The 20,105-nt window shown below is 45.8% G+C and overlaps 1 protein-coding gene across 1 annotated transcript in view; it reads left to right on the top strand.

The window, feature by feature from the left end:
* SLC7A11 (solute carrier family 7 member 11) overlaps positions 1-20,105 on the top strand; it is a 478,205-nt gene that overhangs the window by 61,288 nt on the left and 396,812 nt on the right. Inside the window, exon 3 of the mRNA XM_069743955.1 lies at positions 9,065-9,180. Within this exon, the coding sequence (XP_069600056.1) occupies positions 9,065-9,180 (116 nt within the window). The remainder of the gene's footprint in view (positions 1-9,064; positions 9,181-20,105) is intronic.

The raw sequence follows: 20,105 nt of genomic DNA, 5'->3' as shown, positions 1-20,105 counted from the left end.
ATTATAGGTTTAAATCTTACCAAAGTTTGCTTTGCCAGAACATAAATTGTATTGACATTGTTAATTCAGTTAAAGATTGTTTGACCCTTTGAATCGTTCATTTAAATTCAGAAGAAAAATAAAATTCGGAAGAAAAACTTATAATTTAGCACCTACCTGCAAAAGTTTGGGCGGAAGAGCTAAACTCAATGTACTCTTAGTATCCTAAATGATGAAATACTTAAAACATATAACAAGCTAGTCACATGTCACATCACAAGCAAACTGGCGATTTTCCACCGTGCCAAATGTTAGGGGTCGAGTTCCCGCTTCTGCACTGGGGGAATCTCGAGCCAATTCCGCTGCGGTCTCCCATTCTTGTCCAGCCGCAGTGGAGCCTGCTCAGCAAGGACGTCGGTCCCAGCGTCTTGCTCATTCTCACTCTGTTCAGAGAGTTAGTGCTGCTTCTCCAGTCTCTGCCATTAAAGTCAGTACTGGTCAGCAGCGAGCGGACTTCTCTGGGATTAAGTCCTTGTCTGCATGTACTGAGCATGCCCAGCGTAAGGTCTCCCGTTGGAGATCGAGGGTCATGTGCTCAGGCTCTGCAGCACATTCCATTGGTCCTCTTGGCAGGTCCTAGAAGGGCAAAAGTGCTGTGGCCACTTCCTGTGCTGCTCCTATATAAACTGCGCATGACCGCACGGCCATGCGCTAGTATTGTCTTGTTATTATGTGTGTGTGTAGATGGATGTATGTCGAAGGATGAAAGCTCCTAAATATCCCTCCCTAGTGTTGTTGACTGTTCGCGGATGACGGTAGCTATCTAGCGCCCGACTTGCCATCTACACGATACACACATCTCAGCGTCCTATAGCTGTGCCTGCCTGTACGGCGCCGTGCGCTTGCCTTGCGCTTTCCATACCCGAGTCTGGGTGGTTAGTGGCGTCCGTTAGTGCGGCATCGCTCGCACTCTTGTGCACATATTTGTCCTAAGGTTCTCTACACACCCAGTTGCGGTGTTACGCCAGCAAGGGTCTAATCGGGCTTCAATCCCTTCTGGGGTTAAGTCCGCTGACCACTTGCTCGCGCTCTAGTGCGGTACTGCGGTCCTGTGAGTTAACAGGATCGCTTTCTTCACGCTGGGTGAGGTTTAACCCACGCGTGTATACTTTAGTGTACCGCCATATTGTCTGCCAATTACTAGCAGCAGGTCTCCACCTGCACGGTGGACCCCGGACTGCGAACGCACCTTTATCATCTGTCTTGGTGCGTTCAGCCAGTCCTAACAGAATACTAGCGCCAGGGTCTGGCTAGTAAAATGGCGGACGACCAGCGTTTACAGCGGTACATCCAGCAGCTGGAGGGAAGGTTGGCGGCTCTTGAGCGTACAACCTCAGCTGTGGATGTCACTGCTGTAGCTGTGCAGGCTGCAAGTGTAGCCGTAGCCAGTTTGTCCACTGCCACCCCTGCTCCGACTTTATCCCGTCTCCCACTACCTGACAAGTTTGCTGGAGAGAGCAAACATTGTCGTGGATTCGTGAGCCAGTGCTCTATCCATCTCGAGCTCCTGGCTGCACGTTTTCCTACAGAGCGGGCTAAGGTGGGATTTATTGTCTCGCTGTTGTCGGGCAGGGCGTTGGAGTGGGCTACGCCGCTGTGGGAGCGTGATGATCATGTGGTGCAGAGTGCTCCGTTGTTTCTGGGCACGCTGAAAAAGGTCTTTCTAGGACCTCAACTCACCCATGATACAGCGCTCCAACTACTGGCATTAACTCAGGGTGAGTCCTTGGTCAGCCATTTTTCCGTCCGATTCCGTACTTTAGCTTCCGAGCTGGAGTGGTCGGATAAAGCCCTTATCCCCATATTCTGGAGGGGCCTGGCTGACCATGTTAAGGACGCTCTGGCCACTAGGGAGATTCCTGCCACACTGGAGGAGTTAATATCTATTTCTACTCGTATAGACCTCCGTTTTAACGAGCGGAGGTTGGAACGAGCCCAGTGTAGGCAGAGGTTTCGGCTGGCTCCTACCTTCGCCAAACCTTTGAAATCTCCAGTCCAGGCATCTGAGTCACATGAGACCTTGGAGGTGACACGAGCGGGATCCAAGTCTCAGTCCGCTCGTGCACATAAGGTTTGTCATGTTTGCCAGCAGTCAGGACGTCTTGCCTCCAAGAGTCCTCAGCGGTCGGGGAAACGTCAGCGTCTAGTGGCAGTTGGAGGAGGTACACTAGACACGGCGACGTTTGCCTCAAAGTTGTCCTTCAAGGGGACAATTACCATAGGCCCATCCACTCTCACGGTCGAGCTATGCTTGGATTCTGGGGCAGAGGGTAACTTTATGTCCTCCGCCTTTGCCCAGCGTCACGCAATACCCTTGGTGATGCTCGCCCAGCCAGTGACCGTTCGAGTGGTAAATGGGTCAACACTACCTTCACAGATTACCCACCAAACCATTCCTTTCACCCTATCTGTGTCTCCATCACATCAGGAGATAATCTCCCTATTAGTCATTCCTGAGGGAATTGATGAGGTCCTGTTGGGGATGCCATGGCTTCGCTACCATTCTCCTCATATTGAGTGGTCCTCTGGGAGAATTTTGGGATGGAGTAAATCCTGTGAGGGTAGATGTCAGAGGGAGTGCGTTCAGGTTGCTACTACACAGGTACCCGCAGATCTTTCCTCTCTCCCCAAGCACTATTGGTCCCATGCAGACGTGTTCTCCAAAAGAGCTGCGGAGACCCTTCCGCCTCACCGCCCCTATGACTGTCCTATTGACCTCTTGCCTGGTGCTGAGCCTCCCCGGGGTCGAGTCTACCCGTTATCTCTCCCGGAGACGGAGGCAATGTCCCAGTATATTCAGGAGAATCTGGCAAGAGGATTCATTAGGAAGTCAGTGTCACCGGCAGGGGCTGGGTTCTTCTTCGTACAGAAGAAGACTGGAGACTTACGTCCATGCATAGACTACAGGGGTCTTAACGCCATTACCATTAAGAACAAGTACCCATTACCCCTGATATCTGAGCTCTTTGATAGGCTACGGGGAGCAAAGGTATTTACAAAGTTAGATCTGCGGGGTGCTTACAACCTGATTCGCATCCGTGAGGGGGATGAATGGAAGACGGCTTTTAACACCAGGGATGGGCACTATGAATATCTAGTGATGCCCTTTGGGCTCTGTAATGCCCCAGCCGTTTTCCAAGACTTTGTGAACGACATCTTTCGGGATATGCTCACCACCTCGGTCGTAGTCTATCTGGATGACATTCTCATCTACTCTCCAGATATAGACTCCCATCGGAGAGATGTTCGCAAAGTCTTCGACCTCTTACGGGCAAACTCCCTCTACGCTAAGTTGGAGAAGTGTGTGTTTGAGCAGGAGTCCTTGCCTTTCCTTGGTTATATCATTTCTGCCCAGGGTTTGGCTATGGATCCTGCCAAGCTACAGGCTGTAATGGACTGGCAGGAACCCCATTCTCTTAAAGCGGTGCAGCGCTTTATGGGGTTCATTAATTATTATCGCCAGTTCATTCCACACTTCTCAACTTTGGTAGCTCCCTTGGTCGCCCTCACCAAGAAGGGAGCAAATCCCAAGTTGTGGTCAGAGGAGGTCTCCAAGGCCTTTCTCTCGATTAAGTCACACTTCGCTAGCGCTCCCATCCTACATCGCCCCGATGTAGATAAACTATTCATCTTGGAGGTGGATGCCTCATCCGTTGGTGCTGGAGCAGTCCTTTTCCAAAAGGATGCTCAAGGTCGGAAGCATCCTTGCTTCTTCTTCTCCAAGACCTTCACACCAGCGGAGAGGAATTATTCCATCGGGGACAGGGAGTTGCTAGCCATGAAGTTGGCTTTTTCAGAGTGGAGACACCTCTTGGAGGGAGCTCGCTTTCCCTTCCAAGTCTTCACTGACCACAAGAACTTGGTGTATATACAGACGGCCCAGCGGCTGAATTCTCGCCAGGCTAGATGGTCCCTGTTCTTCTCCCGGTTCCATTTTACTCTCCATTTTCTCTCCGGGGAGAAGAACGTTCGTGCCGACGCTCTCTCCCGCTCCGTAGTGTCATCTGAGGAGGAGGAGGAGGAGCCTCGGCTTATTGTCCCTTCTGAGAGCCTGAGAACTGTAGCTCCGGTTTCGCTAGAGTCTGTGCCCCCGGGCAAGACTTTCGTGCCAGCTAACTTGCGACCGGAGGTTCTCTCTTGGGCTCACTCCTCCAGAGTGGGGGGGCATTTTGGGACCAAGAGGACATCAGAGCTTTTGGCGAGAACATACTGGTGGCCGCATATGGCCCGAGATGTCAGGGACTACATTCAGGCATGCGTTTCTTGCGCCCAGAATCGGTCTCCTCGGCAACGGCCTGCTGGGTTGCTTTACCCTCTACCGGTGGCAGACAGGCCCTGGGAGATGGTCGGGATGGATTTTGTGGTGGGTCTACCCAAGTCGCGTGGCTGCTCCATTATTTGGGTTGTCACTGACCATTTCTCTAAGATGGTGCATTTGGTGCCGCTTCCTCGGTTACCCTCAGCACGGGCCTTGGCGGTGTTGTTCGTTAAACACGTTTTCCGTTTGCATGGTATGCCTGATAAAATTGTCAGCGATCGGGGTCCCCAGTTCGCATCTCGGTTTTGGAGAGAGCTCTGCCGTTTACTCAGCATAGAGTTAAACCTCTCCTCTGCTTACCATCCCGAGACGAATGGGTTGGTGGAGAGAACCAACCAGACTCTGGTGACATATTTGCGACATTTCGTCTCTGCTAGGCAGGATGACTGGGCATCTTTGCTACCTTGGGCGGAATTTGCCCTGAACAACGCCGTAGCCGATTCCACTGGTCAAACTCCTTTTCTCCTTAATTACGGCCAGCATCCGCGTGTCCCTGTGCCCATGCCCGTGTCCTCCACCGATTCTAGGGTGGCAGACTGGGCGGTGGAGGCACGTGACATCTGGGACCGCACACAGGATGCTATCCGGGCCTCCAAGGAGAGAATGAGGGTTTCGGCTGATACACACCGGCGCCCCGCTCCGGTCTTTGCTCCCGGCGACTTAGTGTGGCTCTCCGCCCGTAACATCAGGCTGCGAGTTGAGTCCACTAAGTTTGCTCCTCGCTACATTGGCCCGTTTAAAGTTCTGGAACAGGTCAACCCTGTGGTTTACCGTTTGGCCATTCCTCCACGCCTTGGTATCACCGATACCTTTCACGTTTCCCTCTTAAAGCCCGTTCGTTTGTCTCGGTTTTCTGAGTCATCTGCTGGGACATCGGGTTCATCCACGGATGAATTTGAGGTGAATGCTATTGTGGGAAGCAAGGTGGTACGTGGCAAAAAATTTTATTTGGTGGATTGGAAGGGTCATGGTCCAGAGGATAGAACCTGGGAGCCTGTGGAGCACATTCGGGCTCCGCAGCTCATTGCTGCCTTTGAACGTAGCGAGGCCCAAGGAGGGGGGGGCGTAATGTTAGGGGTCGAGTTCCCGCTTCTGCACTGGGGGAATCTCGAGCCAATTCCGCTGCGGTCTCCCATTCTTGTCCAGCCGCAGTGGAGCCTGCTCAGCAAGGACGTCGGTCCCAGCGTCTTGCTCATTCTCACTCTGTTCAGAGAGTTAGTGCTGCTTCTCCAGTCTCTGCCATTAAAGTCAGTACTGGTCAGCAGCGAGCGGACTTCTCTGGGATTAAGTCCTTGTCTGCATGTACTGAGCATGCCCAGCGTAAGGTCTCCCGTTGGAGATCGAGGGTCATGTGCTCAGGCTCTGCAGCACATTCCATTGGTCCTCTTGGCAGGTCCTAGAAGGGCAAAAGTGCTGTGGCCACTTCCTGTGCTGCTCCTATATAAACTGCGCATGACCGCACGGCCATGCGCTAGTATTGTCTTGTTATTATGTGTGTGTGTAGATGGATGTATGTCGAAGGATGAAAGCTCCTAAATATCCCTCCCTAGTGTTGTTGACTGTTCGCGGATGACGGTAGCTATCTAGCGCCCGACTTGCCATCTACACGATACACACATCTCAGCGTCCTATAGCTGTGCCTGCCTGTACGGCGCCGTGCGCTTGCCTTGCGCTTTCCATACCCGAGTCTGGGTGGTTAGTGGCGTCCGTTAGTGCGGCATCGCTCGCACTCTTGTGCACATATTTGTCCTAAGGTTCTCTACACACCCAGTTGCGGTGTTACGCCAGCAAGGGTCTAATCGGGCTTCAATCCCTTCTGGGGTTAAGTCCGCTGACCACTTGCTCGCGCTCTAGTGTGGTACTGCGGTCCTGTGAGTTAACAGGATCGCTTTCTTCACGCTGGGTGAGGTTTAACCCACGCGTGTATACTTTAGTGTACCGCCATATTGTCTGCCAATTACTAGCAGCAGGTCTCCACCTGCACGGTGGACCCCGGACTGCGAACGCACCTTTATCATCTGTCTTGGTGCGTTCCGCCAGTCCTAACACCATTAAAGCTTTAATATGGTGGTAAATCGCCAGCTTGCTCGTGATGTGACATTAGGAGTCATATCTTTCTGAACTCCCCTGATGAGACTGGACTAAAAGGAACTTCAGTGAAATCCATACACCCAGATGTGAATGTGGATACAGAGTAAAACCACAATAATTGAGTGAGAATGTTCCACATTTTTGATTCTGTATAAAGTGTTGCCATTTATGTTTTAAGCATCCCTGATTTAGGATGCTAAGAATACATTGGGTTTATCTGCCTGGTATGTACAATAATAGCTGTTTTTTCTCCATACAAAAATAAGAGTGCCGCTATAGCCTATAGATGCTACATTTATGGGGCTAGATCTCTGAATATAGCTTCCTTATATAGGTTGTATTGCACATGAATGCTGTCTTGCATGCTGTAGTGGAAAACAAGCATTTGTCTTGAATGTAAAGAAATAGTAACTTAGTATGTTGAATAATCTGTCACATAACCCCAGTGGCAGGCAAAAATGGTTGATTAAGTGATTATGTTAATACCATAAGAGAATCTATCTTAAAATTGTTTTGACACTGCTTTTTTCGAAATATACCACTCACCTCCAATGTGGTATTTTTTACAATTGTATATACTTTCTTTTTGATATGTGGACATTTTTTTAAATATTCCCAAGTAATTAGCGGTTTTATTCATATGAAATGAAGAGTTAAGTGCTCAGGTCATGATAGAGCACCTAACTAGTCTGTGCCTCCCAAGGTCTTTTCCCTGTTCAGCAGCAGCCTCTTCGGCTTTGTGGCTAGCTCACTGTCTGTGTGATATCATGCACCAGTCAAAGAAATCATGTACTGAGCTATCAATCGAGCTAAAGAGTCTAGTGCTGGGCTGGGAATCAGCCTAGGGAAGCATAGACTTCTTAGGTGCTCTATCATGCCCTGAACACTTAACACATTATTTGCATATCAATTAAAGTGCTAATTACTTGGGAATGCAGCAATAGACAGAGGATATAAAATTGTTGATGGATCTAGATTTCAATGACCAATGGATTTATATGCTGATATGAGCTGTTTAGTTGGTTAGATCTTGTCAATAGATTTCCATTAAATAATCAACTGCAACCACTAGTAGAATAAAGCATCACGCATTTCCTATAAAAAGAATCAAGTTGACTATATACTGCAGGACTAGTCAAATCCTCCAAAAGGAGAAACTATAACATATCTGAGGGATTTTTTGTAAGAACACAGGGGGCATTTTTTTAGAGACGGACATAGGGGTTAAGAAGCAGAAAGCAAGCAAGTCAAACTTAGGGCTTTTAGAAGATGTTTGGCAGCAAGGTAGACAGCAGTTCCAGTAGACCATTATTAGTTTTCTAAAGAATAGTTTGAAATGGGAGTACATAGGGTAACTTTGGATGGGAATGTGCAGGCTAACGTGAGGGGGAATCTAAGGTATCCTCCATTTTACACCCTTGGAATTTGTGCAGAACAGGGAACGCTGTTGTCCTATCATCATGGTGATGCCACTGGACAGGATGAGCCGTATCACTACTCGCTGACCAGACACCCCGTATAGTTTCTCTCCACTCTTTAAAAGAATGGAAGTAATAAATAGGGTCCCTGTTTCTGTAAATGAGGGTATATGAAAATAAATATTCTAAACTGCACTTCCCTTTGAAGGACATTATGTAGTGTTTGAGAAGAAACTCGAAAGATTCCGGAATACTAACTTTCACCTACTGGGGGGAGTATGAGTATTCACGTAAAACCATAGTGGTGGGACGCAGTTTGCTAATGTGATTTGCAGTAATAAGTGGCCTTTGGCCTTGTGCAGTCACATTTTTCTCCTGAATTAAAAGAAATTTGACAGCAAAAAGCGAATCTATAAAACTGTGCAACATTTTAGCATTATTACTTTATGTGTTTCAATTTTTCTTATGAATTTAAATGAACGGTTCAAAGGGTCAAACAATCTCTTAGCTGAATTAGCAATGCCAAGACAATTTACGTGCCTGCAAAGCAAACTTTGGTAAGATTTCAACCTATAATTTATCTACTCATATGATGGTATAAGACATGTCTCGGCAGACTGAGCCAGCTTACAGGATGAATTCCGACTGTCTACAACACTCACTGCATGGCTGATCCTGTCCTCACTAATTGCCCTAATAGACATCAGTAATTCATACATTCTCTTCCCTCTTATTCTCCTAAGGGAAGTGAGATTTCTGTCAGTTTCCGCCTGTTATTGAGGCCAAAAGGCAAATTCTAAACCATGCAATTTGTTTCAGTAACAGTTCCTGCTCAATATAGTGAAAACACCAGACGTAAATTGTATGAAATGGCATGTCTTATCCGGCTGATTTCGCATTGACAAAAAACACACTTTAATGAATCGTCCTATAATCTTTACCTTCACGGTCAGTGCTGCATTTCCACAGAAACTAACGGTTATTATAATTATATCTTTGTGCATCTGCTTGTAAAACTACAATGCAATAAATGTATTTTACTTTCCGACTATGCATAATGAGAAAGATGTGCAATAGAACAAAGCCGTCACGAAAATCCTTTTCTGCCACAGAGAATGTAATGCATTTATAATCCTTGCTTTGAATTATTATATACTTTACATTACAATGATTCTTTCTCTCTATTTTTCGGTTTCAGGCCAGCTGCTACGGCAGTGATATCACTAGCATTTGGACGCTATATCCTCGAGCCCTTTTTTATACAATGTGAAATACCAGACCTCGCTGTCAAATTAGTCACAGCTCTTGGAATAAGTAAGTACCAACTTAATAGAAGTTACTTGTGTGGTTTCAAGAAATGCATCACTTTTTTTCTAGTTGGACAAAGCAGGTGAGTGAAATGGCATTTTGTGAGGCCTAGTATATTAGGCTAACGTCAGTTACTTTCTAGCTGGATGTAGTAGTGGGCAGCCTAACCCATAGTTTTAGCAACGCATATCCCTATTAATAGTCTGAAAGGTTAGAGGATGGGGAGGAAGGACCAGCGTTCTGACAAGGGAAGAGATTTTCTGAAAGTCTACTGTTGCTGAGTCTCCTGGGCTGGACAGTTAGTGCGATCTATCTGCAATGGTGTAGCTACTGTTCCAGCAGGACCCCAATGAGAAAGTAGACCACGCTGATTCATGGCTCTCTTTCTACACTAAATAATAATTCTTACCTTATCTTCTTTGGCAACCTGTTTTTTTTACTCCTTTAATTCATATTTTTGTGGACTGTAAATGATTTCAACACAGCACATTTAGGCTAGGGTCACACTGCGTTATGGCGGTATGTTTAACGGACTACGTTACACTGCGGCATAACATGGTGTAACGTAGTCCGTTAACGCCGCCATTGATTGCAATGGCGAACGCATCGCTAGCGCACGTCCATATTGGGCGTGCGCTAGCGATGTGCCGTTATTTGAGTTCGCGGTCCGTTCCTCGCTAGCGCAGATCGGGGATCTGCGCTAACGGGATCGGCAAACGTGATCCCATTTGGGACATTGCGTTAGCGCAGTCCGTAGAGCTATGCGCTAAACGGACTGCCCTAACGCAATGTGACCCTAGCTGTTATGTTTGCTAATGACAGGTGTTATGAAGGCAATCCAGAAACACAGTGTGCATAGCGATCAGAGCGCACACAGTGATCTGACAAATACCCAAAAATACAAGAACGAGCTCTGAGACGTGGAAACTCTGTAGACTGCACACCTGATCCTATCCTAAACACAACTAAAAGCGGCTGTGGATTGCGCCTAACAACTACCTAGGCAACTCGGCACAGCCTAAGAAACTAGCTAGCCTGAAGATAGAAAAATAGGCCTGACTTGCCCCAGAGAAATTCCCCAAAGGAAAAAGCAGCCCCCCACATATAATGACTGTGAGTAAGATGAAAAGACAAAACGTAGGGATGAAATAGATTCAGCAAAGTGGGGCCCGATATTCTAGGACAGAGCGAGGACAGTAAAGCGAACTTTGCAGTCTACAAAAAACCCTAAAGCAAAACCACGCAAAGGGGGCAAAAAAAACCCACCGTGCCGAACTAACGGCACGGCGGTACACCCCTTGCGTCTCAGAGCTTCCAGCAAAACAAAAGACAAGCTGGACAGAAAAAAAGCAACAAAAAAGCAAAAAGCACTTAGCTATACAGAGCAGCAGGTCACAGGAACAATCAGGAGAAGCTCAGATCCAACACTGAAACATTGACAAGGAGCAAGGATAGCAGCATCAGGCGGAGTTAAGTAATGAAGCAGTTAACGAGCTCACCAGAACACCTGAGGGAGGAAGCTCAGAAGCTGCAGTACCACTTGTGACCACAGGAGTGAATTCAGCCACAGAATTCACAACAGTACCCCCCCTTGAGGAGGGGTCACCGAACCCTCACCAGAGCCCCCAGGCCGACCAGGATGAGCCGCATGAAAGGCATGAACAAGATAGGAAGCATGAACATCAGAGGCAAAAACCCAGGAATTATCTTCCTGAGCATAACCCTTCCATTTAACCAGATACTGGAGTTTCCGTCTAGAAACACGAGAATCCAAAATCTTCTCCACAATATACTCCAATTCCCCCTCCACCAAAACCGGGGCAGGAGGCTCAACAGATGGAACCATAGGTGCCACGTATCTCCGCAACAACGACCTATGGAATACATTATGTATGGAAAAGGAGTCTGGGAGGGTCAAACGAAAAGACACAGGATTGAGAACCTCAGAAATCCTATACGGACCAATAAAACGAGGTTTAAATTTAGGAGAGGAAACCTTCATAGGAATATGACGAGAAGATAACCAAACCAGATCCCCAACACGAAGTCGGGGACCCATACGGCGTCTGCGATTAGCAAAAAGTTGAGCTTTCTCCTGGGACAAGATCAAATTGTCCACTACCTGAGTCCAGATCTGCTGCAACCTATCCACCACAGAATCCACACCAGGACAGTCCGAAGACTCAACCTGTCCTGAAGAGAAACGAGGATGGAACCCAGAATTGCAAAAAAATGGAGAAACCAAGGTAGCCGAGCTGGCCCGATTATTAAGGGCGAACTCAGCCAACGGCAAAAAGGACACCCAATCATCCTGGTCTGCAGAAACAAAACATCTCAGATATGTTTCCAAGGTCTGATTGGTTCGTTCGGTCTGGCCATTAGTCTGAGGATGGAAAGCCGAGGAAAAGGATAGGTCAATGCCCATCCTACCACAAAAGGCTCGCCAAAACCTTGAAACAAACTGGGAACCTCTGTCAGAAACAATATTCTCAGGAATGCCATGCAACCGAACCACATGCTGAAAGAACAAAGGTACCAAATCAGAGGAGGAAGGCAATTTAGCCAAGGGCACCAGATGGACCATTTTAGAAAAGCGATCACAGACCACCCAAATGACTGACATCTTTTGAGAAACGGGAAGGTCAGAAATGAAATCCATCGAAATATGTGTCCAAGGCCTCTTTGGGACCGGCAAGGGCAAAAGCAACCCACTGGCACGAGAACAGCAGGGCTTAGCCCTAGCACAAATCCCACAGGACTGCACAAAAGTACGTACATCCCGTGACAGAGATGGCCACCAGAAGGATCTAGCCACTAACTCTCTGGTACCAAAGATTCCAGGATGACCAGCCAACACCGAACAATGAAGTTCAGAGATAAGTTTATTAGTCCACCTATCAGGGACGAACAGTTTCTCTGCTGGACAACGATCAGGTTTATTCGCCTGAAATTTTTGCAGCACCCGCCGCAAATCAGGGGAGATAGCAGACACAATGACTCCTTCCTTGAGGATACCCGCTGACTCAGATAAACCCGGAGAGTCGGGCACAAAACTCCTAGACAGAGCATCCGCCTTCACATTTTTAGAGCCCGGAAGGTACGAAATCACAAAGTCGAAGCGGGCAAAAAATAACGACCAACGGGCCTGTCTAGGATTCAAGCGCTTGGCAGACTCGAGATAAGTCAAGTTCTTATGATCAGTCAATACCACCACGCGATGCTTAGCTCCTTCAAGCCAATGACGCCACTCCTCGAATGCCCACTTCATGGCCAGCAACTCTCGATTGCCCACATCATAATTACGGTCAGCGGGCGAAAACTTCCTGGAAAATAAAGCACATGGTTTCATCACTGAGCAATCAGAACCTCTCTGTGACAAAACCGCCCCTGCTCCAATCTCAGAAGCATCAACCTCGACCTGGAACGGAAGAGAAACATCTGGCTGACACAACACAGGGGCAGAACAAAAACGACGCTTCAACTCCTGAAAAGCTTCCACAGCAGCAGAAGACCAATTAACCAAATCAGCACCCTTCTTGGTCAAATCGGTCAATGGTTTGGCAATGCTAGAAAAATTACAGATGAAGCGACGATAAAAATTAGCAAAGCCCAGGAACTTTTGCAGACTTTTCAGAGATGTCGGCTGAATCCAATCCTGGATGGCTTGGACCTTAACTGGATCCATCTCGATAGTAGAAGGGGTAAAGATGAACCCCAAAAATGAAACTTTCTGCACACCGAAGAGACACTTTGATCCCTTCACAAACAAAGAGTTAGCACGCAGGACCTGAAAAACCATTCTGACCTGCTTCACATGAGACTCCCAATCATCTGAGAAGATCAAAATGTCATCCAAGTAAACAATCAGGAATTTATCCAGATACTCACGGAAGATGTCATGCATAAAAGACTGAAACACAGATGGAGCATTGGCAAGTCCGAACGGCATCACTAGATACTCAAAATGACCCTCGGGCGTATTGAATGCAGTTTTCCATTCATCTCCTTGCCTGATTCTCACCAGATTATACGCACCACGAAGATCTATCTTAGTGAACCAACTAGCCCCCTTAATCCGAGCAAACAAGTCAGATAACAATGGCAAGGGATACTGAAATTTAACAGTGATCTTATTAAGAAGGCGGTAATCAATACACGGTCTCAGCGAACCATCCTTCTTGGCTACAAAGAAGAACCCTGCTCCCAGTGGTGATGACGATGGGCGAATATGTCCCTTCTCCAGGGATTCCTTCACATAACTGCGCATAGCGGCGTGTTCGGGCACGGATAAATTAAATAATCGACCTTTAGGGAATTTACTACCAGGAATCAAATTGATAGCACAATCACAATCCCTATGCGGAGGTAGAGCATCGGACTTGGGCTCTTCAAATACATCCTGATAATCAGACAAGAACTCTGGGACCTCAGAAGGGGTGGATGACGAAATCGACAAAAATGGAACATCACCATGTACCCCCTGACAACCCCAGCTGGATACCGACATGGAATTCCAATCCAATACTGGATTATGGGTTTGTAGCCATGGCAACCCCAACACGACCACATCATGCAGATTATGCAACACCAGAAAGCGAATAACTTCCTGATGTGCAGGAGCCATGCACATGGTCAGCTGGGCCCAGTATTGAGGTTTATTCTTGGCCAAAGGTGTAGCATCAATTCCTCTCAATGGAATAGGACACCGCAAAGGCTCCAAGAAAAACCCACAACGTTTAGCATAATCCAAATCCATCAGATTCAGGGCAGCGCCCGAATCCACAAACGCCATGACAGAAAACGACGACAAAGAGCATATCAAGGTAATGGACAGAAGGAATAATAATAATCTTTATTTTTATATAGCGCTAACATATTCCGCAGCGCTTTACAGTTTGCACACATTATCATCACTGTCCCCGATTGGGCTCACAATCTAGAATTCCTACCAGTATGTCTTTGGAATGTGGGAGGAAACCGGAGTGCCCGGAGGAAACCCACGCAAACACGGAGAGAACATACAAACTCTTTGCAGATGTTGTCCTGGGTGGGATTAGAACCCAGGACCCCAGCGCTGCAAGGCTGTAGTGCTAACCACTGCGCCACCGTGCTGCCCTAAGGAATTTGGACTGTACAGTACCAATGACGGCAGACCTAGCGGACCGCTTAGTGCGCTTAGGACAATCAGAAATAGCATGAGTGGAATCACCACAGTAGAAACACAGACCATTCAGACGTCTGTATTCCTGCCGTTCAACTCTAGTCATAGTCCTATCGCACTGCATAGGCTCAGGTTTAACCTCAGGCAGTACCGCCAAATGGTGCACAGATTTACGCTCGCGCAAGCGTCGACCGATCTGAATGGCCAAAGACAAAGACTCATTCAAACCAGCAGGCATAGGAAATCCCACCATGACATCCTTAAGAGCCTCAGAGAGACCCTTTCTGAACAAAGCTGCCAGCGCAGATTCATTCCACTGAGTGAGTACTGACCATTTCCTAAATTTCTGACAATATACTTCTATATCATCCTGACCCTGGCACAAAGCCAGCAAATTTTTCTCAGCCTGATCCACTGAATTAGGCTCATCGTACAGCAATCCGAGCGCCAGGAAAAACGCATCGACACTACTCAATGCAGGGTCTCCTGGCGCAAGAGAAAATGCCCAGTCTTAAGGGTCGCCGCGCAAAAAAGAAATAATAATCAAAACCTGTTGAATAGGATTACCAGAAGAATGAGGTTTCAAGGCCAGAAATAGCTTACAATTATTTTTGAAACTTAGAAACTTAGTTCTATCTCCAAAAAACAAATCAGGAATAGGAATTCTTGGTTCTAACATAGATTTCTGATCAATAGTATCTTGAATCTTTTGTACATTTATAACGAGATTATCCATTGAAGAGCACAGACCCTGAATATCCATGTCCCCACCTGTGTCCAGAATCACCCAAATGTCTAGGGGAAAAAAAAAAAAATGAACACCGAGCAGAAAAAAAAAAAAAAAGTGAGGTCAGAACTTTTTCTTTCCCTCTATTGAGAATCATTAGTTAGGCTCCTTGTACTGTTATGTTTGCTAATCACAGGTGTTATGAAGGCAATCCAGAAACACAGTGTGCATAGCGATCAGAGCGCACACAGTGATCTGACAAATACCCAAAAATACAAGAACGAGCTCTGAGACGTGGAAACTCTGTAGACTGCACACCTGATCCTATCCTAAACACAACTAAAAGCGGCTGTGGATTGCGCCTAACAACTACCTAGGCAACTCGGCACAGCCTAAGAAACTAGCTAGCCTGAAGATAGAAAAATAGGCCTGACTTGCCCCAGAGAAATTCCCCAAAGGAAAAGGCAGCCCCCCACATATAATGACTGTGAGTAAGATGAAAAGACAAAACGTAGGGATGAAATAGATTCAGCAAAGTGGGGCCCGATATTCTAGGACAGAGCGAGGACAGTAAAGCGAACTTTGCAGTCTACAAAAAACCCTAAAGCAAAACCACGCAAAGGGGGCAAAAAAAACCCACCGTGCCGAACTAACGGCACGGCGGTACACCCCTTGCGTCTCAGAGCTTCCAGCAAAACAAAAGACAAGCTGGACAGAAAAAAAGCAACAAAAAAGCAAAAAGCACTTAGCTATACAGAGCAGCAGGTCACAGGAACAATCAGGAGAAGCTCAGATCCAACACTGAAACATTGACAAGGAGCAAGGATAGCAGCATCAGGCGGAGTTAAGTAATGAAGCAGTTAACGAGCTCACCAGAACACCTGAGGGAGGAAGCTCAGAAGCTGCAGTACCACTTGTGACCACAGGAGTGAATTCAGCCACAGAATTCACAACACCTAGCCTTACTGTCCTAACCTATTGTTGTGTTATTTGCTGAGATGTAAGTGGAAAAATACCACTCTAGGGTCAGCTCCTTCTTACCTAACACACATCTGTCTAAAGTGTCCAGAAACTTGCACCTGAAGCTGCTTTTTACATTCTTCTCATGGCTTTTGACATGTTGTTGGCTGAGCAGCAAGGAGGTATTATATTAAAGGACAATACTGTGATGTTAGAGAGTCTTCACTACTCTACAGGCATTTCATAATACAGCTTAACCCCTTAGTGACAAAGCCAATTTGGTACTTAATGACCGAGCCAATTTTTGCAATTCTGACCACTGTCACTTTATGAGGTTATAACTCTGGAACGCTTCAACGGATCCCGCTGATTCTGAGATTTTTTCGTGACATATTGTACTTCATGTTAGTGGTAACATTTCTTCGATATTACTTGCGATTATTTATGAAAAAAACGGAAATATGGCAAAAAATTTTAAAATTTTGCAATTTTCAAACTTTGAATTTTTATGCCCTTAAATCAGAGAGATATGTCATGAAAAATAGTTAACCCCTTTACCCCCAAGGGTGGTTTGCACGTCAATGACCAGGCCAATTTTTACAATTCTGACCACTGTCCCTTTATGAGGTTATAACTCCGAAACGCTTCAACGGATCCTGGTGATTCTGACATTGTTTTCTCGTGACATATTGTACTTCATGATAGTGGTAAAATTTCTTTGATAGTACCTGCGTTTATTTGTGAAAAAAATTTCGCAATTTTCAAACTTTGAATTTTTATGCAATTAAATCACAGAGATATGTCACACAAAATACTTAATAAGTAACATTTCCCACATGTCTCCTTTACATCAGCATAATTTTGGAACCAATTTTTTTTTTGTTAGGGAGTTATAAGGGTTAAAAGTTGACCAGCAATTTCTCATTTTTACAACACCATTTTTTTTTAGGGACCACGTCTCATTTGAAGTCATTTTGAGGGGTCTATATGATAGAAAATGCCCAAGTGTGACACCATTCTAAAAACTGCACCCCTCAAGGTGCTCAAAACCACATTCAAGAAGTTTATTAACCCTTCAGGGGTTTAATAGGAATTTTTGGAATGTTTAAATAAAAATGAACATTTAACTTTTTTACACAAAAAATTTACTTCAGCTCCAATTTGTTTTATTTTACCAAGGGTAACAGGAGAAATTGGACCCAAAAAGTTGTTGTCCAATTTGTCCTGAGTACGCTGATACCCCATATGTGGCAGTAAACCACTGTTTGGGCGCATGGGAGAGCTCGGAAGGGAAGGAGCGCTATTTGACTTTTCAATGCAAAATTGACAGGAATTGAGATGGGACGCCATGTTGCGTTTGGAGAGCCACTGATGTGCCTAAACATTGAAACCCCCCACAAGTGACACCATTTTGGAAAGTAGACCCCCTAAGGAACTTATCTAGAGGTGTGGTGAGCACTTTGACCCACCAAGTGCTTCACAGAAGTTTATAATGCAGAACCGTAAAAATAAAAAATCATATTTTTTCACAAAAATTATATTTTTGCCCCCAATTTTTTATTTTTCCAAGGGTAAGAGAAGAAATTGGACCTCAAAAGTTGTTGTCCAATTTGTCCCGAGTACGCTGATACCCCATATGTGGCAGTAAACCACTGTTTGGGCGCATGGGACAGCTCGGAAGGGAAGGAGCGCCGTTTGACTTTTCAATGCAAAATTGACAGGAATTGAGATGGGACGCCATGTTGCGTTTGGAGAGCCACTGATGTGCCTAAACATTGAAACCCCCCACAAGTGACACCATTTTGGAAAGTAGACCCCCTAAGGAACTTATCTGGATGTGTGGTGAGCACTTTGACCCACCAAGGGCTTCACAGAAGTTTATAATGCAGAGCCATAAAAATAAAACAAAATTTTTTTCCCACAAAAATTATTTTTTAGCCCCCAGTTTTGTATTTTCCCTAGGGTAACAGGAGAAATTGGACCATATGTGGGGGGGAACCACCGTTTGGGCGCATGGGAGGGTTCGGAAGGGAAGGAGCGCCATTTGGAATGCAGACTTAGATGGAATGGTCTGCAGGCGTCACATTGCGTTTGCAGAGCCCCTAATGTACCTAAACAGTAGAAACCCCCCACAAGTGACACCATTTTGGAAAGTAGACCCCCTAAGGAACTCATCTTGATGTGTTGTGAGAGCTTTGAACCCCCAACTATTTCACTACAGTTTATAACGCAGAGCCATGCAAATAAAAAATATTTTTTTTCCACAAAAATTATATTTTAGCCCCCAGTTTTGTATTTTTCCAAGGTTAGCAGGAGAAATTGGACCCTAAATGTTGTTGTCCAATTTGTCCTGAGTACGCTGATACCCGATATGTGGGGGGGAACCACCGTTTGGGCGCATGGGAGGGCTCGGAAGGGAAGGAGCATCATTTGGAATGCAGACTTAGATGGATTGGTCTGCAGGCGTCACATTGCGTTTGCAGAGCCCCTAATGTACCTAAACAGTAGAAACCCCCCACAAGTGACCCCATATTGGAAACTAGACCCCTCAATGAACTTATCTAGATGTGTTGTGAGAACTTTGAACCCCCAAGTGTTTCACTACAGTTTATAACGCAGAGCCGTGAAAATAAAAAATCTTTTTGTTTTCCCACAAAAATTATTTTTTAGCCCCCAGTTTTGTATTTTCCCAAGGGTAACAGGAGAAATTGGTCCACAAAAGTTGTTGTCCAATTTGTCCTGAGTACGCTGATACCCCATATGTTGGGGTAAACCCCTGTTTGGGCACACAGGAGAGCTCGGAAGGGAAGGAGCACTGTTTTACTTTTTCAACGCAGAATTGGCTGGAATTGAGATCGGACGCCATGTCGTGTTTGGAGAGCCCCTGATGTGCCGAAACAGTGGAAACCCCCCAATTATAACTGAAACCCTAATCTAAACACACCCCTAACCCTAATTCCAACGGTAACCCTAACCACACCTCTAACCCTGACACACCCCTAACCCTAATCCCAACCCTATTCCCAACTGTAAATGTAATCTAAACCCTAACCCTAACTTTAGCCCCAACCCTAACTGTAGCCCCAACCCTAACCCTAACCCTAGCCCTAACCCTAGCCCTAACCCTAGCCCTAAACCTAGCCCTAACCCTAGCCCTAGCCCTAACCCTAGCCCTAACCCTAGCCCTAACCCTAACCCTAGCCCTAGCCCTAACCCTAACCCTAGCCCTAGCCCTAACCCTAGCCCTAACCCTAGCCCTAACCCTAGCCCTAATGGGAAAATGGAAATAAATACATTTTTTTTTATTTTTCCCTAACTAAGGGGGTGATGAAGGGGGGTTTGATTTACTTTTATAGTGAGTTTTTTAGCGGATTTTTATGATTGGCAGCCGTCACACACTGAAAGACCCTTTTTATTGCAAAAAATATTTTTTGCAATACCACATTTTGAGAGCTATAATTTTTCCATATTTTGGTCCACAGAGTCATGTGAGGTCTTGTTTTTTGCGGGACGAGTTGACGTTTTTATTGAAAACATTTTTGGGCATGTGACATTTTTTGATCGCTTTTTATTCCGATTTTTGTGAGGAAGAATGACCAAAAGCCAGCTATTCATGAATTTCTATTGGGGGAGGCGTTTATACCGTTCCGCGTTTGGTAAAATTGATAAATCAGTTTTATTCTTCGGGTCAGTACGATTACAGCGATACCTCATTTATATCATTTTTTTATGGTTTGGCGCTTTTATACGATTAAAACTATTTTACAGAAAAAATAATTATTTTTGCATCGCTTTATTCTCAGGACTATAACTTTTTTATTTTTTTGCTGATGATGCTGTATGGCGGCTCTTTTTTTGCGGGACAATATGACGCTTTCAGCGGTACCATGGTTATTTATATCTGTCCTTTTGATCGCGTGTTATTCCACTTTTTGTTCGGCGGTATGATAATAAAGCGTTGTTTTTTGCCTCGTTTTTTTTTTTTTTTCTTACGGTGTTTACTGAAGGGGTTAACTAGTGGGACAGTTTTATAGGTCGGGTCGTTACGGACGCGGCGATACTAAATATGTGTACTTTTATTGT

Source organism: Ranitomeya imitator, chromosome 1 (genome assembly GCF_032444005.1).
Source record: "Ranitomeya imitator isolate aRanImi1 chromosome 1, aRanImi1.pri, whole genome shotgun sequence".
In the NCBI taxonomy this organism is placed as follows: domain Eukaryota; kingdom Metazoa; phylum Chordata; class Amphibia; order Anura; family Dendrobatidae; genus Ranitomeya; species Ranitomeya imitator.
Note: the sequence above shows the minus strand (reverse complement) of the source record. Positions and strands in the feature narration are given on the sequence as shown.